General features: G+C 44.5%; 1 protein-coding gene across 7 annotated transcripts in view; it reads left to right on the forward strand.

Annotated features, from left to right (window-relative positions):
- Window positions 1–27554, forward strand: part of DDX31 (DEAD-box helicase 31) — a 46373-nt gene that overhangs the window by 8076 nt on the left and 10743 nt on the right. For 6 of the 7 annotated variants that reach the window (XM_068656859.1, XM_068656860.1, XM_068656862.1 and 3 more), the window contains 9 exons: window positions 494–613; window positions 982–1088; window positions 1803–2029; window positions 2390–2566; window positions 4095–4154; window positions 10079–10129; window positions 12184–12323; window positions 17875–17956; window positions 23968–24079. In XM_068656859.1, the coding sequence (XP_068512960.1) occupies window positions 494–613; window positions 982–1088; window positions 1803–2029; window positions 2390–2566; window positions 4095–4154; window positions 10079–10129; window positions 12184–12323; window positions 17875–17956; window positions 23968–24079 (1076 nt within the window). Of the gene's footprint in view, window positions 1–493; window positions 614–981; window positions 1089–1802; window positions 2030–2389; window positions 2567–4094; window positions 4155–10078; window positions 10130–12183; window positions 12324–17874; window positions 17957–18462; window positions 21120–23967; window positions 24080–27554 lie in introns of those variants that run through there. The other variant, XM_068656866.1, reaches the window with a different exon arrangement.

Here is a 27554-nt window from a genome sequence, read left to right on the forward strand (position 1 = left end):
TTATCTCCAAGTGCCGTCTACAGTATTTGTTATGGGGGAAATTGCTTTTTGGAGAAGAGATTTCCTGGTGTTAAAAATCTTTCTTTTCCCTTTTCAAAAATTGATTTGTAAGCCAGTAAACCAAAATGAAATTTTCATTTGTCTGTGTATAAGCATCCACAAAAAGAAGTTTACTCTATGCAGTAAAAAGTACTCAGTTAGAATAGAAAACTGAGCTTGCATGTTTTTTGTTTATTGGTGGTGGTTTTTTTTAATATTATTAATATTTCTTTCCACGTTGTCTGTATCGCTGAGTATGCCACTGTGAATATCAGTGATGATTAAGGGTAAAATTCGGCTGTGCAAGAAATTACAGTTTTAATCAATGAGAAAGTACTATTCCTGCTAATTTTACTATGTCCGTGATTTTTTTTTTCCCTGTGTAGGTTCCAGCTCTTCATTCTGGTTTCCTATTCCACAGTCACTTGTAATATGTGTTTTTGTTTTTAATCAGATTACGTAAAGGGATAAATATCCTTATTTCAACTCCTGGTCGACTGGTTGATCACATCAAGTCCACAGAATGTATTCATTTCCGTCGCACTCAGTGGCTCATCATCGATGAAGCAGACAGGTAAACTTCCAGGTGTTCAGATATGGAAAAAAATAAAGACACTCTCTGCGTCTGCATTAGATAATACATTAAAAAAAAAAGTTCTTAAGGCATTCATACTTAGTGGCCTCAGCTAAGCCGCAGATAGATGTCTGAGATTAGGAAGAAATATCCCCTTTGGACAGATTATTCTACAATTCAATTGCAGAGATTCGCTGAGTATTCTGACATGTCTCAGCCTGTCAAAAGTTGAAGGTAGAACATAAAGCTAGATGGGCCAAAGATCTGATCAGCTCTAGCACTTCTGCTGTTCTTAATTGGCTTACGTAGCCTTAAGACTTTCTTCTCATTCCTTAGAGCATCTTTTGTCCTCTCGGTTGTTTTTGTAGGATCCTGGACCTGGGCTTTGAAAAGGATGTGACTGTGATACTTAATGCTTTAAATGCTGAGAAAGAGGCACGTCAGAATGTCCTGCTCTCAGCCACACTCACAGAAGGTAGGTTATAGACGTGTTGTGTTTCTTTTAGCTGAAAAATTCACAGGGGACTGTGAAATAGCTTGTTGAGATTTATTATATTATGTCCCAATCTGAAGTCCTTTGCAGAAGTGGAATAATGCCTATTGATTTTTGTTGGGTTTATGGCACTTCTTCATTAATGGAATTTCTGTCAGGGTATATACTTACATATGTCACACACTGCAAAGTCACCATGAACCTGGGAAGCACTGTTTTTGTTTGGTGTTTGTTTTTTTCCCTTATGGATGCAGAATTAAGGCAGAACAGGGCAGCTGCTGTGTGATTTACTCAGTATTGTACAAGAAGTCAATTGCTGAGGCAGGAGTTGAGCCAGGCCTAGTGACTCTTAGACTCTTTATAGAGCAGAGATCTGTTGTGTTTTTCCACACACATCATTAAAAAATGGAACTGCCAAATGCTGTCTATCTGGATGAGACATTTCTATCATGTAAAATAACAATTGGCTGAAGCAGGGCTTGTGACGCTTTTGGTGGAGTCTGCAGCAACTAAGCCTGGCTGAGCCCTGAAAAGTCTGTAGATGTGGAAGAGTTCTCTCAGTGTTTGAAGCATGGCTCATGAATTCCTTGTTTTTCACAGGAATTGCATTAGCTGTTCTGTATGTGAATATATCACCACCCCCTCCAGCAGCACCCCAGATTGGGCCTCATGTGTTTTTAATTTTCTGTGGTTTAGGTGTGACACGGCTGGCTGATATCAGTTTGAATGATCCCATCAGAATTTCCATAGCGGATGAAAACCAGAAGAGTCTCAAAGCAGCGTTACAAGCAGATAGTAGTCCGTCAAGCTGTATGGACCAGGAAAACTTTGCTGTTCCAGAGCAGCTCAAGCAGTATGTCATGATGGTCCCCGGCAAATTGAGGCTTGTCACGTTAGCAGCTTTTATCCTTGAGAAATGCAAGGTGAGACTCGGCTTGCATTTATATTACTAAGTAGCCCTTTGCACTTTTTCACTCCTACATCTCTTACTCTGTCAAGGATAGCCTGGATTAGATCTAAAGCTTTGAAGTGCATCTAGTGTAGAGGGAGCCACAGGAGAGCTGAGGTGTTCTTGCATCTTTCATGCTGACAGTGAGATAACTGCAGCATGTTCTTGTACTACTTCTGTGGGCTTAGCATTTGGTGTCAAACCTCTTAATATACCCCGTTCCTGGATAATTTTATCTACAGAAACAGAAGTCACAGAAGTATCATGAGATCAGGGAATTGGGAGAGGTGTGTGGGAAATGGACACATGCAATATTTTTTTTGTTTCCTTGCAGTTTGAAAAGCGACATAAGATGATCATCTTTTTCTCCAGCTGTGAACAAGTGGAATTCCACTACAATCTCCTTCTAAATGTCCTTTCAGGAGGGCTAGAGTCTGAACAACCTAAACATTCATCTGTCTCCTCTGTGCACTTAGAGTTTCTGCGACTGCACGGCAACATGGAACAGGAAGTAAGCACTATCAGAATGTCAGGATACCCGGTTTTGTTCCTTACTCCCTATGATTTATTTTGTGGTTATTTTGGGGTGGAGGGCAGAAGAGAGGACAGAGAGTCATTTCACCTCTGGGGGCCTCATTCTTCCATCTGTTAATGAGAATAAGAATATTGTCCTACTTCTGGAAAGTACTTTGGTAGCTATATCTGAAAAACACAGCTGAAGAGGCAAGAGGTGTTATTTCAGCAGGCTGAGGCAGCCGTTCAGTATTCCCAGTGGGCACGCTTAAACCATTTATGTATCCGTGGTTCTCTCTCATGCAGTCAAGAAAGGCTTTTAATGCCAGAGGCAAACCTCATCCCAGCCCCAAAATGTTACTACCCGAGAAGTTGACCCTATTGGCTTTAAAGAACGGTGTCTTGACAGCCTGTTCTTTTCCCTGAGATGGAATAATAGCAATATAACGGTGATTACCCCAAAAAATAAGTCTAGGTTTTAGCAGAGTGGGATAGGATGGAGAGCTTGGAGTCTGCTGCCGGGAGAACAGTGTCGAGTAAGCTGTCACTGCAGCTTTTCCCTCAGTAGCTGAGGGAGCTCCCTTGAAAATTCAGCCCCAGAACCTGCCCTTGGTCTGTGATGGAGAGAGCTGCTGCTTCACTCTCGAGCTGCACAGCAGAGATGGTAAATGAATAGATCTCTTCTGAGGAAGCAAGAGGTGAAGAGCCATTGTTTTTCTCACTCATTCCCATCCTGTGGAGACCAGAAACATGTGCTTTGCTGTCCCTGCATTCTGGCCTTTCCTCAACCTGCCTGCCTGAGTGAGCGAGCAGGCCTGGTCTGGCCCAACTCTACCCTGACCAGCTGTTAAGGCAACAGAACACCACTAAGTAGCTGGCACCAGGGGAAGGGTTTTGCCTTTTTAGTACCCAGTGTGTAATTAGTGCTTGATGTCTTCAAATTAAGAGCATTAATGGAGCTAAATTGTGGATCCCATATGGTACTGCTGAGCACGGCTGCTGTCATTGTCAACAAGATACAGCGTGCTCTCTTCTTTAATTTTTGTCAGCAGAGGGTTCAGTGTGTCGGCAAGGCCCAAGTTTCCCTTCTTTCCTAGAACAATTCATCTAGCTGGGAGTCAAGTACATCAAGCTTCTCTATCATCAACATAGCAGCCTGTTTGCTTAACCTCTAGCTAGAACTCTGAGGAGGAAGGCTTGGAACATAGAGACAAGGTCATTTTGGCAGGAGGAGGAAAATGGGCCAGGAAGGAGACTGGGATCATGTGTCAGAGGCCGCAGACAGTCTGAGCTCTGAAAAGGAAGAGAACAAACGGAGTAAAATCAAGGAAGTGTGAGTGTCTGTAGGTGGATGGGTGTTACTGAGGCCTTTGGTTGCTGGTGCTCAGAGGTGGTGTAGTGTGACAGCAAATGTGGTTGTATCGCCATGTGGGACCACCTGAATGAGACATAATTGTTTAATTGTTACATTAGATACTTCGCTTTAGGATTGATTGTAATGTGTGTACACAATTTTTCTGCTCTAGGAAAGAACAGAGGTCTTCCAGGAGTTCCTAAAATCCAAGACCGGCATCTTGCTTTGCACTGTAAGTAACTTAGAGTCCCTCTGCAGCTCCATGATAATGGGCCCGCCTGGTATCTAATGGTAGAACAGAGAGCTTGGCACTGAGCTGTAATTCCAGCTCACTGTCTGACCTTGAGGAAAGTCGTCTCCTTTTTCTGTGTTTCACATTAAATAAGGACTGGTGCCCTCTTTGCAAACTATTGTGTGATCTTTTGCTGTAAGACACCACAAGCAGAAAAAGTGAGTGTCATACACAAGAGCCTCTACGTGTTTTGCATGGCCTTATGTTTCTGCAAAAATCTGTTCATTTGAAGCTGGAACCTTGCCCTCTGTGCGCAGTCAATAGAAAACAATCCTAATTTGTAGCATGCTCCGTAACTGCCAGGTAAATTGGATGCAATGTAATATTTCCCATCTTAATGACTACCCCAAGGTTAAAAACAAAAACCTGCGGGATTGGAAGGGAAGCCCAACCAGAGAACGGTGTCATTAGAAATGCACACGCTCTGCTGCTCTCCATGCTTTGCCCTTCAAGCTTCCTTCAAGGGTGCTGACGGAGAAATTCTTGTCCTCTACTGAAGTTTGCTGGCACCCTTGTGTTGTGGTGGCACCTTCCACTTCTCGTTTCTGACCTGTCGGTGCTACAGCTAGCCTGCTGCAGTGGTGCAGAAGGCTGCACGATTTGCTCTCTAATAGTGGCAGCTGTTGATCTGAAAATGTGTGAATCTTGGCGATTTCTACCCACCGCAAACTTGTAAATTACAGCGATCGGGAGTAATTAGAGCTGAGAAAACCTCTCTAGCTCTGAAATGACTCCTGTTCTTGCAGCACATTGTTCTTAAAGGAAACTAGTTGCAATTTTTTGCAGAAACCAGGGGCTGAATTTTATCTCAATTTCATGCCCACAGTATAACCTAGGACTTCCACGTATATAGGAGTGTTTGAGGTAGCATTGCCAATTTACATATTGTATCACCTGTAAAAATGCACTTCTTACCTTCTTGTCTTGGTCCTGCTTGTGTGTACGGTCTTTACAATAATTTGGTCAAGGTCAAAATGTATCTTTGCAATGCATAAGTGTAACTATAATTTGGTTTCCCTGTGTATGGAGATAATACTTCAATGTCTCAGTCAAGGAGGATAGCAAAGCTTAATCATTCACTGGTGCAGATGAAGTATTTTGAAGATAAAAAATGTCTGATAAATGCTGAATACTAAACAGCTAAGCTTTGTTATCCTTCATTCACGTTCTGTCTATAACTGAGAAATTTCAGGGACATCTCTTGTTACTGAAATTTCACTCAGTATCTTTCTAAACTCATTAAATTGCTCAGTTTTAGACAAAGATAAAATAGAATCATTGCAATTGCTCCTGTGTCTTTTATTGGGATACCAGTTCCTGGGTGAGACAATTTGGAGGGGAGATGCAGCCTGTAGCAGGAAAAATACAACAGGGTAGGAAGAAAGAGGAGTTAAATAAAGAAATCCCAGTGGATGGGATTCCCCTCTTGAGACACTGGAGATGTGGCGTGATTTCCTGCCGTGCCACAGACTCCGTACAAGTGGATGTGGAATTGTGATGACAAGGCAAGTAGTCACATCAGCTGAGCAGTGATAGTTGTGTGTTTGCTCCTGACCTGCCATAAATAGGAGGTAACGTGAACTGGCCGTGCTCGCGGTGAGGAGAGTGGTGTAAGGCGATGCATTTATTGTCATCTGACTTCATTGCAGTCTGAGCTGTTTTGCATTTATTGCAAGGCAGGGATGCAAAGCCCGACAGTTACAGTTCCTGTGGCTCAGCTGGCGCATGGTTAGCATGTTAAGCGCAGTAAGTTGGATGTCGAAGTCCAAAATCTCTGTGCTTTAGCTCCCCATCAGTAAAATGGGGATAGTAGCACTGCTCTACCTTACAGAGATGTTGGGAGGACAAATGCATTGAAAGCAGGAGGTGGCCTGTTACCACAGTAATGGGGACCATATGGACACCTTAATATAGAGATACACTTTGCACTAGTCCCACATTACAGGTGCCTCCCCAACGCAGATGTCCAAAGGGCAGCCAGGCACTGTGACCACCTCCTGCCTCCGAGGGCATTGCTTTTTTCTAACGCTTTTTTTTATCATATCAGCAAAAACCTTCTGCGGTAAGATGGTTCCGTTCTCTTCGCTGCGAAACAGTGACTAGTGCCCACAAAATTTTGAAAGCTGGCTCACAAAAGAGCAACACAAATAATGTTACCGTCCTTTCCTTGTCCCTTATGCCATGTTCTCCACCCATCTTTCCGCTCTAGTAAGCAATGGGACCTGCTGTTCCTTTTATTAATTTGCTCCATGTCATATGTATATTAGTATATTGTATAAAATATTTTTGCAGGCAAAATAAGCTGGCAGGCAAGAAAATAAAGAAGGGCTGTGTATCTCAGAGGGTCTCATCCAGATTTATTTCTCTCTCCTTCGCTGAAGTTCTTCGCGGCTTCCTTTGGGATGTGCCTTTTAAACAAGTTCATCTCTTCCAGGGAGAGAGGAAAGATCATTTGGAGATTGTTTGCTGTTTACTCAGTCACGCTAACTCATCTTGCCAGTTTTCTGGCGGCCCCAGCCAAGAGCTTTCGCCTCTGACAGCTTCTGTGCTCTCTCCTTCCTCCTCTGATTACGCAGCCCAATCTGTCACCCTGCCGACGGGGGTCTCTACCCTGCTGATGGCTTTCCACACTCGGCAGTAATGACTTTTGGCAGGCCGGGAAGGCGCGAGAGCTTCTTCCCCAGCTTGGAGAGCCGTTAGGCCCTCTCTGCCTGTTAGCTAAAGCACTTTGTGAGGTTCTTTGGTAAATAAATGAGTCATTTTAATCCAACTGACAGCCTGGCACCTGAGCAAGCTGCCTTCCATCTGTACTTCTAGGCCTCATGTAGGCAGCCAATTGTCAAGCTCAGGGCCTTCAAGACCTCACCATTGAGTGTCTTTCAAAAGCAACTTTAGCAATTTCCTTTGCCCTAATTAGATTGTGTGCGAGGCCCTTACAAAAGTTTAGTGGCTGTGTTGGCTCTCATGTTCTGCAGCAACGTGCCTCGCTTTAGGCATGGTGTTTTTGCCCTCTGTTCCCTCGCACCCACCCCTCTGTGCCTCACCACCCCCTTCCAGGCCACGAGAACAGGATGGTGACACCAGTTTTTAGGAACAAAGATTTCAGTGTTTCTGCAAGCCCTCAGGTAGATCGGGCTGTGATACTGTGACATTCTGTGACTTGCATTTGGGGTCAGGCCAGGAACGTGGTTAAGGCTTCAGATTATTGTTTGGTTGGCATTTGGGTTTTCTTTACAATTGCACTGCAGTGGTTTCTTTCTTCTTGCTCCTGTGAGATGGTCACTTAATCTTCGTTTTCCCCAATACATTGACTAGAATCGGCAGTGATCTGTGGAGGTGCCATATTCTTGATTTCCCTTTTATTGAGGAATGGTTGTGTAAGGTCACGTGTGGAAGGGGGAATGCTCTCTGGGGCAAAGGAAAAGGAGGGAGGGTAGTAAATTGGAAATCTGTTGGGCTTTCTGAAGGAGTGTTGGCAGCAGGTTAGTGCTTCTGCGTAGGGAATAAATGTAGCACTAGCAAAACTGGGTAATTGTTGCTTGAGCTGTGTTCTGTTTCCTGGCACGGTGACCCAAAAGTATTTTTCTAAAGATCTGAGAAGCAAGAAGCTCTTGGGCTCTGCCAGCAGAGGAAGGCAAATCAGCTCAAACTTTTTATCCTAATTCTACCTTGCTGCTGCCTACCAGGGTCTTTGAGGAAAAGGAGCTACAGGAGACGCAGGTGGACTGATACTGAGGAATCTTTGAGAGTTTGCAAAACACTCCAATTACCAGTAAATCCCAAGATACTTCTGAAAGAAAGCCAAGCTAAACCCCAAGAGAACAGCTGCTGATATATGTCAGTAACAGCTGAATGGAGTTGGTGGCATTGTGAAAGCAGAAGTGAATACAGGGCTGGCGATGGGAGAGCCTCCTCCTGAAATGTTGTCCCTGGCTTTTTGTTATGCTTTTGGTTAACCTTTCAACTTCCCTGCTTCCTTTGGCAAATGTACGTGTGAACAATGCTGTCTGTGGCGGTGGTTTCACAGCCAGAGGTATTAAGAAAAGTTATCTCAGAAGAGGAGGGAAATAGTCCTGATGGGTGAGGGATGGTTCCTTCACCTCCCTGTGCTGGTGGTGCCTGCTCGTGACCGCAGGGACAGCTTAACTACCTGCATATTTGGGGTAAACTGACCCTGCCCCAAGGCCAGAGCCCTCTGATCAGCCACAGCCCTGCCTAGACTGCTCGCTATGAGAAAGAGCACGGTGTAGGAAAAGACCAAAGACTTGTCAGCGTGGGAGCACATAACAGAACCAGCAAAAGCAGAATCAGGCGTCAGCACTCCTGTCTGATTGTGCTGTAGAGTTTATAATCTTGTTATCCTGGTAACTGCTGTACACATTCCCCGACTTCTCTAGATTTATTTTCTCCAACCTCCTTTAAATGGCTTTTTGTACATCTGTTCATCTGACTCTGGGAACAAGTCGATTCTTAATGAGCGTGCTGGAGCTAAAGTGTGTGTTATTTCAGAGTGGGCGCTGTGGAAAGTGTCTCCTCTTTTACTGCAATTGGAGCCACAAAGCAACCTGGCTAGTGCTTATGAGAAGGCCTTTGCTGCCAAAACATCAGCTTCCTAGTCTTTTAACGTGTGTGGGAGTTGCATGAAAACACTTCAGTGGGTGGCTGACACATTTTTAGTACATTAAGCTCCTGCTTACGTTCTTAATATATTCTATTTTGCAACTAGCTAAAAGATACACGTGTTCCAAAACATTTCCTAACAGAGTTAAATCTGCACACCTGCTCTGTTATTGTGCGTGGTGAATGTAAAATCCAAGGAGTATGTGAGGACATTACTAATGAACAGAAAATCAAGAAGGGAGATCGAACCACGCTTGCACTCTCTCCATTTTGAATGCTATTTAAACTCTTTTCTCTTTGAAAGGATATATATTTTTTGAGCTGCACTGGCTGTGGATAACTAAAGGGTCTCGCTCAAGTCCTGCAAGTTGATGCATTTTCTCACCAGCTGGCACATCAAATAACTTGCCTGAGAGTAGCTTCAGACTGTTTTCTTCAGGGCTGAGTTTTGTTTCTCCAAATCAAAGCCAGACTGGTGAAAATCTAAGGGATAGCTGAAGTCCCCTTCCCTCGAGCTGTCCTTCAGCTTCCTGCAGGTTCTACTAAATTGTTTGGTGGCCTTTTATCACAGGGCCAGGTGACCTGCAAGTCTTTTGCTCCTCAACTTCAGACCATCACCTAGGAAACAACTAATCAGTAGTGGTTGGAGATGAGCGTGTCTTTGGGCATTCTACTCAAGGCCGAGGGTCCTTGGTCATTGCTTCGTGGCCGTTTTCCTCATGAGCAGCCTGGCTGTTCTTAGGCTCGCCGTAGAGGAGGTTACGCTGAGAAGTAACGTTGCCTTACAGGGGTTTGATTCTGCCTCTCTCATTGTTTGGGCAGTAGGTGCTACGAGCAGATCCGTTTTCAGCAGTGGTACAAACTGAAGAACTAAAGTATCACTATGGTATCACGTAATGGTATCACTGCCATGACGAAAGGTGACTCTCTCTGATATAATGCAAAGGGACCGGAGCAGACTGCCGTAATTCAACACCACTTTCCTGAAATTGATGTTTTTATATCCTCCAGGCTTTGGCCCATAGCAGTGGAACACTTCCTATTGTATTAGCCTGTTAACAATCTCCCTTGCATTTTAAACCCTTACCCTTATTTTTGACCTCAGTCCATCTCTCCCCAAACCAGGCACATAAAAATCCTACTTGTGTAGCCAGTTGTCCCAGCATAATCACTGCCCTAAGAGAGTTTTTAATTTGCTGATATCTGCAAGCATTTTTACAGTAATTTCCTTATTAATTTTAAAGGATGTCGCAGCACGTGGGCTGGACCTGCCTCAAGTTACGTGGATCGTGCAGGTAGGTTTGCTGTGTTTGTGTATGCGTACGTATGTATTAAGCTCAGCCTTGCTCAGATGAAAACCCCCTTCCAGTCCACATCCTCTTTCTGCCGTTTTGCTTGCCTTTGTGCTGGTGCCTACAGGTGTGAGAGACCTGCGTGTTCCCGACGACAGGACCAGGAGTCAAGGCTGACAGTCTGTTTTCCTTCTCAATAACTTGAGTATTGTCAGCAGTGTAATAATGTTCTGCTGGCTGGGAGGAAACACCTCCTGCTCCCCCCCCCCACGGGAAGCTAAATTCTGTGAAGCACTGGCCGTTTCTTTTGCAGTTCTGTGTTTCTGATTTTCTGAGATTGGTGGGGAGGCAGTTCCACGAGGAGTTTAAGTGCAGTCCTAATGTTAAACATTGAGTAGCCCAATCCTGCCTGTGCAATGACCTGAATGTTTCGGGTTAGGTTTTGCTGGGTTGGGACTGGGACTGGGTAGCTGTAAGCATTCAGCTTTCAGTAGAACTGCATAGTTCAGGTTTTTCCCTTTAAAACAAAAACAACCACCACCACCAAACAAACAAACAAAAAACCACGAACACTGCATTGCTGCTGACAGAAATACTCTCTTTGGGGAGGGAAAAAAAACTAAGGGAGATGGATTGAACCTTAAAAATAGCAGCCTGTCATTTCAAATAGGAAGCTGGGGGCACGAAGCAGATTTCATTTTTGCAAAAGATTTATAATTAAAAGAAAGGTTAGTTGAATTCAGCAAAACTGATCTAGAGATTCTCCTCTATCAAGTGACACCTGGGTAGAAAGAACAGTGCACAAAGCCTCAACAAAACAACCTTTTAATTTCTACCTCATCCCTTCAGGTAACAAATTTTATTTTAATTTTGTGTTGTTTTTTTTTTTTTAAAGACGAAAGATTTTGTAGCAGCTAGCTAGTCAGAGAAGGCTAGGGAAGTGAAGTCTTTAATTCCCAGCTCTGTATATTAATATAATTTACCAAAGATACAGTTGCCAGTGTTAGAACGCAGTGCAAATTACCTCAAGCCCTGGGAGATTTCTGTGTGTCCAGAAGGCGAAATCTCAGCTGTCCTGAGAGCTGTGTCCAAGAGCAAGGACCTGCAGGGAGCAATTAGATTGCTCACAGCATCTTACTCACACCTCTAGCCAGTAGAAACTTTGCCAGAGGGCACAGGTATAAACACTAGAGTGGGCTTTGGTTGTTGGTTTTTTTCCAGTTAAACTGCTGAGGGCTCATTTCTAAGCAGTATCTCTGTGCATGTTCATTTTTTCCAGGAAAGAGGGGTAGGGGGAGAATAGGGGGAGGCTAAAGGGAGGGAAATAGGTCACCCTTTATCAGATCTTGCAAATGGCTGGACATTTTTGATCCCCAGAGAAGTAAACGAGGGGCACTGCTATTTGGGGTGGGACGGAGCTTTAAGCAACGTTTCAATAGCGCCTCGTGGTTATGGGTGGAAAGACAACTGCTGCCTGAAGGACTTACTCCCTCACCTCTTTTAGGTTTCCTCTATCCAGTAATGTATCCAGTAACCTCTGATTTGGTTTAATTCAAACAAAGCAATTTAGCCCAACCCCAGGTTTAAATTTGTCATGTTTCATTTCGCCGCTTTTCTCCCAGAAGCAGGCAGCTTCTTGCTTAGGATGTATGGGCACTGCTGAGGGTTGTTTGGTTTGAGGTTTTTGTGTGTTTTTTTTCTTTTTTTTTTTTTTTTTTTGAGGGAAGCAAACAGGTTCCTGACGTGCCTGTATAGAAATAAAATGTAAAAGGCAAAGAGAGACACTGAGATGGGGAAAACTGTCCTATTATCTGAAAGTTGGCCAATGTGTCACATTCACATGTCAAAAAACTGCCGTGGCTGAGGGGGTTGAGTGATGGTTACAGGGATGAGTCCGATGGGCTCTTCCTAAACAGACTGATTCCGAGGCAAGTACAGCGTGTGGGTTTTGCCCAGATCCCCTTTGTTTCAGGCGAGCGGGCTGAGCGTCTCGTTTATAATTAACACGCCGTGTTCTGTTAATTCCTCCTTTCCCTTCTCGTGTTCCCTTTTTGAAGTATAACGCTCCGGCTTCACCTGCGGAATACATCCACCGGATCGGGAGGACGGCTCGGATTGGCTGTCACGGGAACAGCCTGCTTGTCCTGGCGCCTTCGGAGGCAGAATATGTCAGCTTGCTGGCTTCTCACAAGATTAAGTGAGTCAGAAACGCGAACAAAAGTTTCAGCTCATCCTTGCTAATTAACCTTCCGTGGCACTTTCAGCGGGACTGTAGCTCGCGCAGGTTTTAATAAGAATTTATTAATTCTTGTGATCCAGGACCAGCCCCAGACTAGCAAAAGGAGAGGAGGGGGAAAGCGTGCGAAAAATCATCAGCCTGACAGATTGTGTGCAGGCGAGTGTGTGCGGCGAGGGGCAGAGAGGAGACGGTAGTCGGAGATCCTTCGCACCCGGTTGTTATCTCTGTGGCCCTGGGTTCAAGCCGTGGCTATGCGGAGATCACAAGTCAAATGAGCCTGTCAAATGCTAACTGGCCATCTGCCTGCATAGCACCATATTGTCAGAGATTGTGCTTTCGCTTCAGGAGAGATCCGGCGGAGAAATAGCAAGGGAGCTGTGGGTCATAGCTGGCAGGTAATTGGCCCAGATAGGTTGTGTAAGTGGCTTGTGACAGAAATAGGAGAGGCTTTTGCGAGTGGTGAGGGCTCAGTGTGGTCCTGGAAGGCAAAGAGGGCAGTGGATTCAGCAGACCAGAACTGGGGTACGTTTCCTGGCTAGCTGAGAAAGCTGCTCTTGCACCGGCTGTAGCTAGGGCAGGGGAATAGGCAGCAAGGAGCCAGGCTGGTGAAGGGCCAGCCCAAAGTGCAGTCAGCTCTGCTCGCACAGTTGTCCCTTTGTGGGGGGGGAAAAAAACCCTCAAAACCCTCAGCATTGCTATTCAGGAGCACTCTCAGGTCCCAAGCCTCCTCGGCAGTCAGCTGGAGATACGTGACTCCCCTTGCTCCCTGCTTTGCTGTCTCTTGGCTTTTCAGAACAGCAGCCGTGCAGAGTCCTTTTAGTGTTGTACTGGTGTTGATGGAGCCCTGTAAACTCGTGCACAAATTAGTTCCCTTTTATTTCTCGTGTTTATGTCGGGTGGAGCTGCTTGGAGCTGTATTTGGTTTTGCATCCTTGAAACAAACAAATGTTGGCAGTAAATACAGGCTTATTCTAGGCTGTGAGCCATTTAGTGGTCTAACAAAGAGCCATCCATCATCCCAGGTAACTATCTATTAAGCAGACACCAGCAAGACATGGAGGGCTAAGCTGACAGGGTTTTTTTTCATGTAACAAACAGCACTGACATTTAAAGGTGAAATCCCACATAATTGTGAATTTTTAGTTCCAACTAGAAAGTTTTATTTTTCTATTTTACAGCATTTGGGGAAGGCTTGGAGAAAGGAGAGGGAAATTTCCCTCCTTTTTCTTTTTTTTTTTTTTTCCCCAATTTTAAATGTTAATGCTTTTATCCGATTTTGTTGTTTTTTTTTTTTTAACAAGTTTAAGGAGCGGTGTCAGTCACCCACGCTGGTAATTATATCTGCTAAGGAGACCTGTTGTTGAGCCAGCCGCTGTTCGTCAGGCATCTGGAGAAGACTGTGCTCAGTGTGCGGAGGGAGGTTTATGTGGATATTTTTCCTCTACTTCTCAAATCACTACAGCCAAACAACTCTGGGGACTGTCTTTTCTTGTTTGGTTGGTTTATATTCTTCATAAAACGCGCTGCCCCGGAGAGAAGGGACTTCCCAAAAAAGGAGTGTAATTCCCCTCCTTTGACCCCTGGCTTCAGATGGAAGGAAATGAGTGGCTAATTGGCATGGGTGGGCGATTCGGCCTGGTTGCAGTCATGTGTCCTCTGCTCTTCCTACATGGTGTGAGAAGGGGGCAGCGGAACAGAAGAGAGAGCTGATGAATTACAGAGAAGATGCGGGAAGGCAGCTTGAAGCTAAAGGCAGCAAGTGCCATCAGCACAAATTGCCGTTACCCTTCATAAACAGAGCATTACGCTGATAATCCTGACAATTTAATTCAGTGCGGTGGTGAAAGACAGCATGTGTCGGACGCTCTCCGATCCTCTTAAGCACTGATAATTTTTGTTTCTTTATCCTAAGTCTGTGTAGCTTTTGATTGGGACTACACGAGTTACTGGACTTTGCATTTTGTTTTAATTCTTCGCTTCAGTTTGAAGTCTGTTGTTTCTTACTGGGGATGAGTGTGTTGTGAATTGTTCTTTAATTTTTTTTTCTTTAAATGAAATTCCTGCTGGGTTTATTGAAATGTAAATACTTCATAAAATATGTATTTCTAAGAAGACAAAGCATGAGACAGGTCCTCACCGTCTTTGGTTGGTGTAAATGAGTAGTTCCAGTGCCGCACTGATTTGCGGTGGATGAGGATCAGACCCAGAGTTTTTTCTTAAACCCCTCCACCCACCCCAGCATGCTTGGGAGTAAGTCCAGAAATGTTGAGGGTTGGAAGTAATGAGAGCAGACGTGGCTTTGTTCCTGGATGAAAATCCACTTCGGAATTAGGGATGACTGCCTTTGAAATTGGAAATCGCTCGCAATTAATTTTCACCGGTACCTGAAGCCTCTCCTTGGCTTCCACTGTGGAAAAGCAGCATTAACCTTTGCCAAAGCGATCTCACTTTGGCTCTGCTGAGATCAGCAATCCCCGATGGGTCTCGAGAAAGCTGCGTGCCTCTCTGTAACTTTCTTTTCAATCTTTGTGTGGCTTGAAGTTGTGGCTCCTCTACCCAACTGTAACCGCGTATGTACACGCACACGCACGCTGATGTTCAGTGTGCATTTTCCCACCCTCCCTTTTTTTTTTAAAGGTTAGACTCCAAAATGTTCTGTCTCACCTCTAAGCATAACTAACAGATTTTCCTTCAAAGACAGAAGGCGAGGAACAGTAGAAAGTCAGCGAGATTTACTTTTTTTTTCCTCCTTTTGCTTATGTCTCTTTCAGCTCCTTCAACTGCAATCTAGCAGCGCCTGCCTCGACAGCTATCAGATAATTTCTTTATCTCCTAACGGCGGCCTAACTAATTTATAAAGGCAAACCCATCACCGTGAAGGCACGAGTCATTTCTCTCCCCTCTCCGCGCCGTGCTCTTCTCTCCCCCCCTGCCTTCGCCCGCTCCCCTCGCCTGATGCTCCCCGCTGCGAACCAGGTTCACGGCTCTGTTCGGCTGCGAGCTGGCGGCGCGCCAGGAGCGGGGAGGATCGGCGAGGGGGTGACACATCAGACAAATCAATGTCAGGGGGTTGACGTTTTCATTCAGCGCCGTGTCAGGGCAGCCTTTTTGTGGGGGGGGGGGAAGGGGAGGGACGCTTCTTCGCTCGCTTAAGCGGTTGCCGTTTATGTTTTAATTTGCTGTTATACTTTTCACAGAGAGACCCTCAGTTGTCTTTTTATGCTCCGTTTCCCTTTCTCCCCCATCGCTCCCCTGCCTTTCTCGGCAGCCTCAGTGGAGGAATCTGCTCTGTGGAGTCCCAGCTGCACAAAGATGGGGCTTCTCTCCCACGTAGGGTATCTCTTGGCCACACTGGCCTTTACCTTCCAGGCTGTGTGACTGCTTCTCTAGACCATCTCTTCCTTTCCTTGTGGTGTGACGAACTGGCTGAGGTTGAAAATGCAGATTGCAGGAAGAAAAGGTATTCGCTGCTTAAACTGGGAGGGGATAGGGAACAGGCCAGGATCACAGTATCCTGTAATGAAGAGTGTGGTAAAGAATCACCTGTTCCTCCTGGTCAGGGGTTTTGTGATCCCTGAGTGAAGAGGAAGGGGAGATCCTTGTTACAATCTCTTCCTACACTTCACAGAAAATCATCAGTGCCTCCTTTCAGAAGCCACGTACACCTGTCTGACCGTATGAGAGCTGCTAGGCCCCTAAGATCCACCTCTTCCTTAAACTGTTGTAAACCCAAATGAACGCCTCGGTTTCCCTGCATTATTTATAACTGATTCTGGTATAAAAAGGCAAAGAATCTCTTTTCTAGAGATGACCTTTGCCCGTTGCTGAAATGCAGCAACTTGAAAATTTGGGCTCACAAACTTCAGCTTTTATTCTCTGAGTAATTCCCTTGGAAATGGGACCCAGTTTGGATGCAGCTGTAATATTAATTGCCTGAAGCTGCACAGCTGTTCCTGTGCTGTGTCACCTGGCGTGTGTGTGCCCCACAAGGCAGTGTTAAAGAGGACAAAGAATATCTAGTCTCGTGTAAAAGCATCTCTAAATGGGACCACTCGCATGCTTTAAAATGAATCGGGTTCTTAAGTGCTAGTGGTATCTGGGCCATAGCAGTACCCAGCAGCGTTCTGCAAGCTGGACTGGAGAATAAATCATCTGGTTGAATCTACGGGAAGAATGTGAGTCGACAGAATGAAAATAAATGCCCAGTGTGAAACCTGGCTAGGACAGCTGACTGAGTCACCTGAGTTTAAAAAATAAATAAATAAATAAAATGTGTTGGGTCCCTGATGGGCAGGGCTTTGGCTTTGCACTTTAGAGGAGAGAGAAGGTGAGTTCTCAGAATGGGGAAGGAAATCAAACCACTTATTTGGCATCAGAGGTGGTTTTTGAAGCTATAAATGAGTGGGAGAGCATGTCCGTCAGGTACTGTGTTTCTGAGCCCTCACCCAGGCAATGTAGCAAGAGGTTGGGATGAGGGAAAATGTGGGAGAGAGGTGTGTGAGACTTGGCTTCATAGGAAAAGTTCCCTGGGATCCTGTTGTTTCTCTCTGAGTCAGTGTGAGAGGAAGGAGCTGTGTCTCTACACAGCTTTAGTTCTAGGTCTTCAGCTTTGTGAGCATGGCCACTAACGTGGGTGGAAAATATGGTGTGTAAACGTCAAAACTCTCTGTTCCTTTGGATGAGGGTTGAGCAATGTCTCTGATCTTTTAGAGAATCCAGCAGCTAAATCAGGGGAGATGAGATGTAGGAGAAGCAGAAAAGCAAACTTGTTCTGGCAGAGCTGAGAACTCAGCAAAGTGAGAGCAGCACATCTTTCTAGCCTGTGTGTGCAGGTCTCAAGTCAGGCTCTTTCTCATGCTTGCACAAGCAACAAAATGCAGACATCATCTGCTCCCTGCCCATGGCATCTCATGGACAATGAAAGGTGTGACATCCTTTGGGTTCAAAGTGGAGGTCACACCGTATTGTTATAAAGTAAACCTACATGAAACATTACTGTTACAAGCTGCTTGAACTCTACACTGAGAGTCTTTTACTGGAAAACCAGTAAAAGAAAACTAAATGTTTCCTGTTTGTCTTGTTGCGAGGAAAGAAAAATTAGGAAAATGGAAATATAATTAAAGGCATGGATTTTTTCGGTGGTTAGTTATGCTGGTTGAGAACCAAGGAGCCTTTCAGTGGACTGTTTTTATTTGCCACCCTTGGCTATTTTGATGCCCTGTTGGTACCAGATTGTGTGTTGGTGACTACTAATGGTGACAATGTTGGTAAAATGTTCTCTCTGTTCCAGTGAAAGCAGCAGTTCAGCTGGGGCTGAGATTTCATATTGATGACATTTTTGGAGTTGCTGGGGGAGTCGCTAAGACCTCGTGTATTTCAGGGATAAATGCTTAAGTTGAACATATAAATCTCAATCTTCTTGCAATCCATTATCAGCCTGAAGTTTGTTACATGCTATGTTTTAAAAAGTAGAAGAAATCATTGACTTTTTTTTTCTTTGTTGCTTCAGTGTCTCAGAGATAAAGATGGAGAAGGTATTATCCAGCCTGATGAAAGACGATCGCTTCAAGTTGCCCAGACCAAGAAGCAAGGTGAGTTATTCTGCTGATTTGGAATTGCTGCAATTTTCGTTTACCAGTTAAGCATCATAAATATTCCTCCCTTAGCTTCCATCTTTACGGTATGATGGTTGGTCTGTCCATCATGTCAGGCAATGCAAATAATCATAGAACCGCCTTAGATCACAGTTGCCCAATCTTTAAACTGCTGCCCCCCAAAACCAGTTCCTTCTAACTCTTCAGCAAATATTTTTAGTAGACAGCAAAGGTTTCTAGCTGCAAATTTTTTTTTATTTTTTTCCTGGTGTTTCTGTTCTCCTTGGGTTTTCTGTATTAAAATACTGTTGGAGATTACAAATAACACAAAACTTTTTGAAGGAATGAGCAAAATGTATTTGGTGTTGTGCTCTGTAGGCTTTTTAATTATTATCTGTATTTACTTGGAGCCTGAAACAAAGCTCTCTGTGTTGAGAGTCACCTTTTCATTGACTTTGGCAAATTTTGGATCTGCCATCAGTTTGCTAATTCACAGAATTCAGTCATTTGCAGGTGACATCTTTGGTGTTTCTGCATTCTGGCAAATCACATCTTCCATGAACCCTCGCTCTGAATGGAAGTCAAGAGTGCGTCAAGCATGATGCAGCACGGTTTTTTTTTTTTTTGGTTGGTTGTTGTTATGTCTGCTTGTTCTTTGTTTTAACATGTATGAGCCTACAACCTGCCCAGTACCAGTCTTAACAGTCAGATGATTGTTAAGAACTGCGGTGGTTTATGTAAAGATACTTTTAAAGATGTTCAGTTTTCCTGCATGCTTCACAGAAAGCTGCATCTGTAGCTCATGTGAGATACAGCTGTATATAAAGGTCGTAATTTTTCACTGAAATCAGCCTGTAGTGTTTATATTTTAAATGTTTGGAACTTGTTTAGGGTACAGCCTCTTATTTTTTTTAGCAAGTATGTAAAAGCACAGTTATGCTGTTTTAATGCAGAAGTTATTTTAAATAGCTTTTTTTTTGTGAATAAATACTTTCCTTTTCTCTTGAATGTGCTTATAGGCAGGTAACTGTGTTTACTTTGGAGAGTTTTTCAACAATTAAATCTGTGAAGTTACTGCACTTTAGATTTGTTACCAACGTGGGACAGAACGTTACCTGTTCCAGTCTCAAGGACAAGTGTAATTTCACGGGAAGTGAGCAAAATAGAGAAGGTGGTTTGGTATTTTTATTTTTCTTCCTCTTCTCTGGAAATTGACAGTTTGGTTTTTGAAAGTGGCAGGACAAACTGCATGCTGAATGTTGTTGAATGTCAGAGCTCAATACTTGAGCAGGTACAAAATGATTGATCCACTTCCAAAATTCTCACCTAAACATCTCAGTGCCTTTGTATCCTTGCCTTTGGATCAGCAATATAAAGCTAGCAAACCTGTTACCAGGACTGATCAGGTTGGTATTTCTGCCACGCTTTCACATTGTAGAATACTCTCTACATTTAAATGTAGAATGTTTTGATTTAAATACTCGTATTCTGCCTTTCTTGCTTTACTCAAAACAACAACAAAACCCCACAGACAAACAAAAAACAACCCCGATTTGAAAAGTAGCTATGTTACTCTCATTTTTTTTGCTGGGTAGTGCTGCCTAGGCATGCCCTGCCATGCCAGCTGCTGTACATGAGCACCAGTACAGAAGGAGCTGGTTCCTTTCACTTGCAGTCAAAGGTGGGATTGAACTCCTGTATTCCCTCTGCCTTCAAAGTGAATGGAATTTTGCTGTTGACTTCACTGGAGCTGAGGTACATCCACTCAGTCTGTAGGATAGTCTGAATCTGCTGCAAGGACTTAGAAATACAAAATTACCTATTTTTCTATGACTCAGAATCTTAAAGAATTGAGACTGAGAAATAGAGTTTCTCTTTCTGGAAAAAAAATAATTTCATCCCCATTATAGAGATTACCATAGGCCTGTCAATATCAAATAGATATCTTCAGGAATTACTTGAAAAATAAATTAAATGCAATCAAGAATTCATTTAATTTGTTAGATTTGTATTTTATTGCTATCAGAGGCTCTGTAAGTGGTCTGTAATGCTTCCTGAGATGCTGCAGGGACGTGTTTATGAGTTTTAAGGGAGGTTAATCTCTATTAAATTCCCTAAGTTTGCTGTAAAGCCAGTAGAATAAGCTGGGAATGCAACGGACACTGCATAGGACAGAGAGTGATTGAGGACTTGTTGTTACGAGGAGCTGAGCCTGATCCATTTGTGATGTTGCCGTTCGAGAGCGAGTTAGCTTTGCTTATCAGCTCTCGGTGCGTCGAGTCATGTATATATTATGGTGGTGCACACAGGAACCTCATTATAATGCTCTTCGGTTCTCATTGCCTCAACTGAAGTCCATTATAAGCACCCCGTTGGAACATGCATTTTTTGGGCTTCTGTGTGCAGCCAGGGAGCAAGCTGAAGTGCCTGTAAAATGTATATTTTATATTTAGGTGTATAAAATATATATGTGGCTATGTCTGGGTGTGTGAATGTTCACCTGCCTACAAAGAGAATAAATTTGATCTTTCAACTTTTATGGAGGGGGGCAGGGGGACTTGGCGAGTTCTAGAGAAGGTGTGTGGAGGTTAGTAAAAAGTTGTTATTAAAACAAAATCCTTCATTTTGTTTTGAAGTATAATGGAAGCAGGAGATGTTACAGCCTGTGCTTTTGGCTTTTCTTTTTTTTTTTTCTGCTTTAGGAAAGAACTCCTCTACCTCAGTCTAGCTTTATTGTGTCTCTGTCCTTTCTCCCATTAACATACTCTCTTAATGAAATCAGAGACTTTCAGTACTTATCCCAGCCTCTCAAACCTAAAAGCTGCAGTCTTTATAATTCCATGTTTCTTTCTTCTGAACGAGGGAGGTATGTTTTCTCCTAGTGAGGCCGGTGGGAGGTCCCCTGGTGTCTTGAACCAGTGAAGTCACGTTGCAACCAGGCCCGTCTCTTCTTCTAGGTTATTGGCACTGTTATTGATTACAGATGATACTAGTGGTTAGGGATCTGCCAGAATTGACTCTTATTTTAAGCAAATACAGGGTAGAAAAAGCTCTTCTATCCCACTACTTCTCCATAATGGTAGTAATGCTTATTACCTAACAGATACAACGTTCATCTGTGTGGAGAGTAGATCAAGCAAGCCTCTGGGGTAGGCTTTTATCTTCTGGGCCTTAGAAAAATGTGGAAGGGTCTCAAATTAATTGTCCTGTTCATCTGAACCAGGATGCGAGCAGGATTAAAGCTGGCTTGTGTGAGTAAAGCACACAGGATGGCTTCCAGTACACTTCCAGTAGCACTCTTGTATTTGATCTGCCCAGATACTCGCATGGTGTGCTGGTTTTGTTTTCGCAGTTTGGCTCTGAGTCAGTTTTAAATTTTATTATTTTTTTATTTTTTAAAGATGAACCTCCCTGGAAGGCAGGAATCAAACACAGATTTTTATTTTTTTTTTTCATGCCCATTAGGGGGCAATTTTAAAATGAGATCTGTCTCAAGAGGCTGAAGGGGATAAAAGACAAGGTGGAGATGGGAGGAGGGGAGAAGCTGTTTTCTGAGTACATTATGTTCCCTGCCATTTGCTTTTTTCATTTATTTCTCTCGGACTGACCTCACACTTTGGAAATTATGCACCTAGTTTTTTATCCCTCATTTTTGTCTTACTTTTTTTTTTTTTCCCCCAGCACCAGGAAGAAGAGATGCCTCATTTTGAAACCTAAAGGGGGGAATAAGAAAAGTCCTTTGTAATATATTGCCATATTATCACTAAATCCCCTGACAGTTGTGACACAGAAGCAAGTCACCTGTCACTTAAGCTTGAGGTCTCTTTAATTTTCTCCTGGAATTCGCACCAGGCTGTCTTTAATTTGAGGCCTTTATTGGAATTCTGAAACCTTTCTGCCTCCCCGGTGCTCAGATCTATTCTGAGTGCTGTTACAGAATGTATACAATAACCAACAGAGGGATTCAGAGGGGGCTGAAGCACTGTTTATTTAACACTCTGGAGGGATTTTCGTGCTTATTCGGTCCTGGCTACCCGGCTTTCAATATCGCTTTGACAACCGTTATGCCCTTCTCATTAATTTTAAACAGTTAAAACACAGGAAAAAGAGAAAAAGTTTTCATTATTAAAGTGCTTTACTTTTTAATAACAGAGGATTCTGTCCGCCAGGGGAAAGGGCAAACCTCACTAATTTCACATTCATATTAAAAAACGCTGGGAAGGTGACACTTTGTGCTGCCAGGAGGCTTAACAAAAGAAAAGTGATGGGGACTAGGAGGAGCGGGCGGGGTGGGAGAAAGTTTTATGTTTCACGTCAATGGAAACTTGTTAGTCGCAGCGCCAAGTGTCCACTTCAGGGAGGCAGCACCACTTGTAGTTTATTAAACCTTTACAGAGGCCCCTCGACTGGAGCCTGTCTCAGCTGATTAATAGGCGCACATGAAGTCAAACTCAGAGACAGCTCTGGAACGGGCATGCTGTCAGTCTCTGGAGCGCACCGGGAGATGGATAGCAGAGCCCGGCAATCTGGGAGATGCCCCGGGTAGCCTTAAAACACCAACGTTGGCTTTGCTGGAGATGCAGCCAGACAGTCCAGGCAGCGGGTGAGCAGGACCTCGAGTCCCCACGTGCGTTTGCTTCGCTGAAGGATTACGCAGGGGGCTCCTGAGTTGCAAAGAGGGCGCTGTGCAGGGACTGGGCCTGCATTTGGGGTCGTGCTGGCGGTGGATTTGCTGTTAGGATGCAGAGGGGCAGATCTGGATCAGCAGAACGTTTTGGGGGGGGTGTCAGCAGCATCGCCTGGCTTCCCCACTCACTGGTCGATGTGATGTGGCTCCCCTGGACAGCAGCAGGGCAGAGGGGATGCTTGTAGGCTGAGGGAGGGAGGGTTGTGCAGCATTAGCATGCAAATCTCCCAGGGAGGAACAACGGGACTGTTGTGGTGGCACAGGCCTAGTTACAGGGTAGTGGGAGGTGGGTGTTTGTTTTCAGTCAGCCCTGGGCAGGAAGGCGAGGGGTTGACCAGTAAAAAATTGCTGCCTTGGATCTGGCACTGGTTCATGTCTGAATGGCTTTTGAGCTCTGTGGTCCTTTCTTGGGGGAGTTGCATATCCATGGATGCTTGGCTTTGCATTTTGCTATCAACTTGCCATCAGATCTCTTGTTCTCTTGTCCACATTTCTTCTATCTGCCTTGGTACTTTAGAGAGGCAGAGCCTCTTTTCTCCTCCCAGTAACAGCTTGCTCCCAGTAACATTTGCCTTCCATTTCCTGCACTGGATCCTACAGTCTGAGTATGGAAAAGCTTTTGCATGTGCAAAGCTGCTTTTTCAGCTCAAGGAAATTTCTTCTGTTGTGTCTTTGGTGCAAGGGCCTTGTCTTACTCTGGAGGAGCCACCGGCAGTTATGGTTACCTATGATGTACCGACAGGGAGCAAACTTCATGTAGACATCAGTACTGAGAGGTTCATTTCAGTTGGCTCTGTTCACAGGTGCTGAATTTTTGGCCCATTCTCTGGGGTGTGGAGATCTCCTGCAGATCTCCTGACCCATGAGTGCCAAGAAGAGGCCAGGTGCTATGGGGAACTGCGCAGGGGAACCTACAACATCAGCCTGACTCCTGATAAAGAACCTGGGTCCAGCAGAGTCCGTGTAGAGCCTGGGGAGAGTAATTCCAAAAAACTGCAGTGGAAATAAGCACTGGTATCTGTCCTGTTGAATCTGAGGAGGAGAAAAAAAAAAAGTGAGGGGAAAAAGCTACGTGATAGATGCTAGAAAACACAAAATTAAAACTGATTTGCTCTCCTCACCATGGAGTGCTTACTGGCTGCTTTGACTTTAACGTCTTTATCTATAATTTTTTTTTTCTCTAGTAATATTGAGAGGATTACCTTTGTTGGCCCCTGGGTGGTTACTGTGTGATTTTACTGTTATTAAATCTATTGTAAACTGCTTCATTATTCCTGACTCAAATTCTCTCTTTCCTCTAATCCTCCCACCGCCCTTGTAGAAATCCTGTGGTACGGACCCTCAGGAAGTCCGGGAGCGGGCCACGGTCTTGCAGACAAGATTTGAAAATTATGTTCACTCCAGTGAGGTGACCGTCCGGTGGGCAAAAAAAGGTCAGTGCGTTTCTTTTCAGTTTATTCCAGAAGGGCTCGTTTATAATCTGTTTTCTTCAGGGGAAGGGCTTCAGGGAAAATGCCTGGAAGAAACATTTTGGGTACATCAGGCTCCGTAGGGGGGTTGAGATGGGCCCAGAAGGCTTTGTGATGATATTAAATGTTAATTTCTTGCATCCCCATATTAAGTGCAAATGAGGTTTAATCTCGACTTTCAGTAGGATTCACATCCAAGGACTCTGACCCAATCACAAGAGCAAATAGATGGCGTGTTATTCTGAGAAGGTTATGGGTGCCCTGCCTAACCACGTTGTGGTACAACACCCACCGGCTGCTTTCAGTTCATGCCAGGGATGAATTTGAAGCCTGTGAGGCAGGATGTCCTGGGTGCAGCTCTTAACAGGCCAGGTTCTTAGGCTGGAGGTTGTTGTGTGGGATGGGAGAAAAATGAGAGACCGCACAACTACTCAAAATGGAAGGCAGGAAGAAGAAAAAACAGGATGGATTTAATAATAATTGTACCCAGGAACAAATCTGGGACTGTGTCCCTGTCCTTGCCAGGCAGGACACACCACCATTGTCACTGAGCAGTCCAAGAAGCTTTTCCCTTCTGCTTCTCAGTTGGAAAAAGCCAGAAAGGTAGATTTGGGGGAAAAGATGGAGAACTTGACAGGGATATGGTAGGAAAATAAACACTAAGCAATCTCCTGAGAGGAACCTAAGAGATGTTGCAGTGTATGCACCCCTCTGCGAAGTATGATTCTGCTGCGCAGTGGGGCTGGTCTGGGTGTGCCTGTAACTGAATAGCTGTTGTAAATCTAGTGCTGGAAGTCAGGCCCCAAAGATCCTTGACAATTAGTTGGAATTTGTTCATTAAATAGTGAGACAAGTCCACAACAAGCAAACTCTTCACGCAAGAGGCTGAACCACTGTTGCTCAGAACATACACAACTAGAGCCTTTCCTTTTTTCCAAGTTTCCACTAGTCTTGTGTCTCTCTTCCTGATTGTTTTCTTTTTCACCTCTTTTGTGACTTTGATCTGAGTCAAATCCTGCTGTCGTAGGTTGTGTACGTGTCACTGCACTGTTTCTTACCACCAACACCCCACAAAGGTTGCAGTGTTGATTGGAGTTTTGAAATACTTTTCTCCTACAATGGAAGTGTTAGAGACTTGCCACTTAAGCAGCTTGCTTGCACCCATTTTCAGGTGCGTTGTGCTACTTGACTGGTGTATTACTTTTACTAGGTGCTCTTGTAAGTCCATGATCTTAAAACACCTTCCTAATGTGGTCAAATCCTTGCTCCTGCATGGATGACCTTCCTTATACTCCACTGGGATTCCTCATCCCCATGCGAACTTCTAACCTGATATGACTGTGACGGGGAGAAGGAACAACTGAATGGCTTGGGTCACACTCAGAAAACCTCACTGTACGTGAGCTCCATACACACTTGTTGCTGACTTCAGCACCAATAACTTTTTTAGCTGCAAACAAGAAGTACAGAACATTTGTCAGGAAATTTGCCACGTTGTGCATCCCATTTATCTTGTACAGGAGTACTCCACCTCTTTCTCCTATTCCACTCTCTACATATGCAAATTTTCCACTGCTGAGTGGCTTCCATAAACCCCCTCTTCCTCCCCTCTGCGCCAGGCATCATGAATAATTAACATGGCAGCTGGCTTTTGCTTTCATGGCAGACAATCAATTGGAAACCGTGCCAGCGATGCATTTGTTTCTCTCTCTTTTTCTCTTTTTCCCCATTTTCTGACCTAGTCAATGTTAATAAGCAATGTTTTGATTGCAGCCTGCTTTGAGAAGGCGAGTGGCTCTCTGCCCACTCATCCCTTCTGCCTCTCGGCCCTGTATTTTCCAAACTCCAATCAAATAGTTCAGGGAAGGTGCTGCCCTTCAAACTTGATTGACTGACCAGTGGTGAGAGTGTGGGAGGAGGGCTGTGGCTGAGCCCTGCTGCCTGAAGGACAAATCTCACGAAGAGGGGAGCCCCTTTTGGGAAACAGAGGCCCTCGCAGCTGAAGGGTTGCATACGAGTACTCTTGTTTTGGAGCTGCAGTGACACGCGGAGCTCAGGCAGGTGTCTTCTGATCCTTCGTGCCATTTTGGTTACAGAAAGGGGAGGGAAGCAAACCCTGCGTTTGTCCTCTGCGTTTCACTACCTTATGGCCAATAGTTGAGCAATTTGCCTCACCCCTAGCGTGGAAAGGGACAGCAGAGTTACAGGAGCCCACTGCTGCTGCAGGATGCTTGTGTTGGGGGGCATTTTGGTGCATTCTTCTTGCCATTCCCCTGAGCTCTGAACCCTGGCAGAAAGCCCCCAGCAGCTTATATGGCCGTGCGGCTGGGGCTGTGTTGGGGGACCTGCACTGAGAGCTGGCTGCCAGCGTGGAGAACAGGTTATGGCACCTGTCTCATACCTCAGTACCCTTTTGTCCCCCCCAAATCAGCATATCTAACCCCCATCAGATGCATCTTTTTGGTTTTTTTTCCTTTGTTTTTCCACAATTCCCCTAGAAAAGTGGGGCTGCACGTGGGCAGTGGATTGCTCTGAATCCACTCTTACATCAGTGCAGATCTGAATCTCCCCAGGCCAGTGTGGATTAGATTTGTGTTGGTGTGCAAAAGCTGGAACAGCTCAAGCAGCTTCCCTTGTGGCTTTAAGGTGATGTCCCTTCATGTGAATTTTGGCCCAACCAGCACTGTTACCAGTCTTTTTGAAGTTGTTTTCTTAAAGCTCTCTGTCTTTGATCACAAAATTATAGAGAATGGCAACTTCAATTTTTATTAAAAAAAAAAAAAAAAAAAAAAGCTTTTAATATCTGGCCACTCTAATTGCACATAAAAGCTGGACAACATGGTGCTGACAGCACTGAAAGGTCTAAAGACCTGAGAGTAAGTATTTAAAAAAAAAAAAGAATGCCACCCCAAAGGTCTTAATTTAGATTTCCTGAGCGCTGTGATGAACGTCAGCAGCTCTGAGCTCCTCAGAGTTAAGACAGTTACAGGAGCTGAGGTTTCGACCTGCTGGTACGGCAGGGCTGTTAGTTCAGTTTTGGAATAGTCTCTCGCAGCTCTCCCTGGTTTTGTGAGCTCTGACTCAGGCCTGGATCTGGCAGCTTTCTGTCAGGACTTTGGGAAGGGGGCCCTCTGACACTTTGATTCTCTAACTCTGATCTGGGGAGTTAGTTCCAGCAGCCTCTGCTATCTGAAGAACCGTGGGAGGTGAGCTCAGCCTTCATAATAACAGGATCTTTAGTATCAAACATTTCAAATGCTGCAAGAAAGACAGCTATATTAGCTCCGACGGGACCAGATTTGGAGCGAGAGCAGGTTCATATTGTTCCTTTTGAAAAGTTACACCTTTTCATAGCAGGTGAATTTGACCAATAACTTTATGCAAAAAAAAAAAAAGGCAACAGGAGGAGGTTGTTGAGTGCATTTGAGCTGGTTTATAA

The sequence above is a fragment of the Anas acuta genome, chromosome 20 (assembly GCF_963932015.1).
Source record: "Anas acuta chromosome 20, bAnaAcu1.1, whole genome shotgun sequence".
Lineage (NCBI taxonomy): Eukaryota > Metazoa > Chordata > Aves > Anseriformes > Anatidae > Anas > Anas acuta.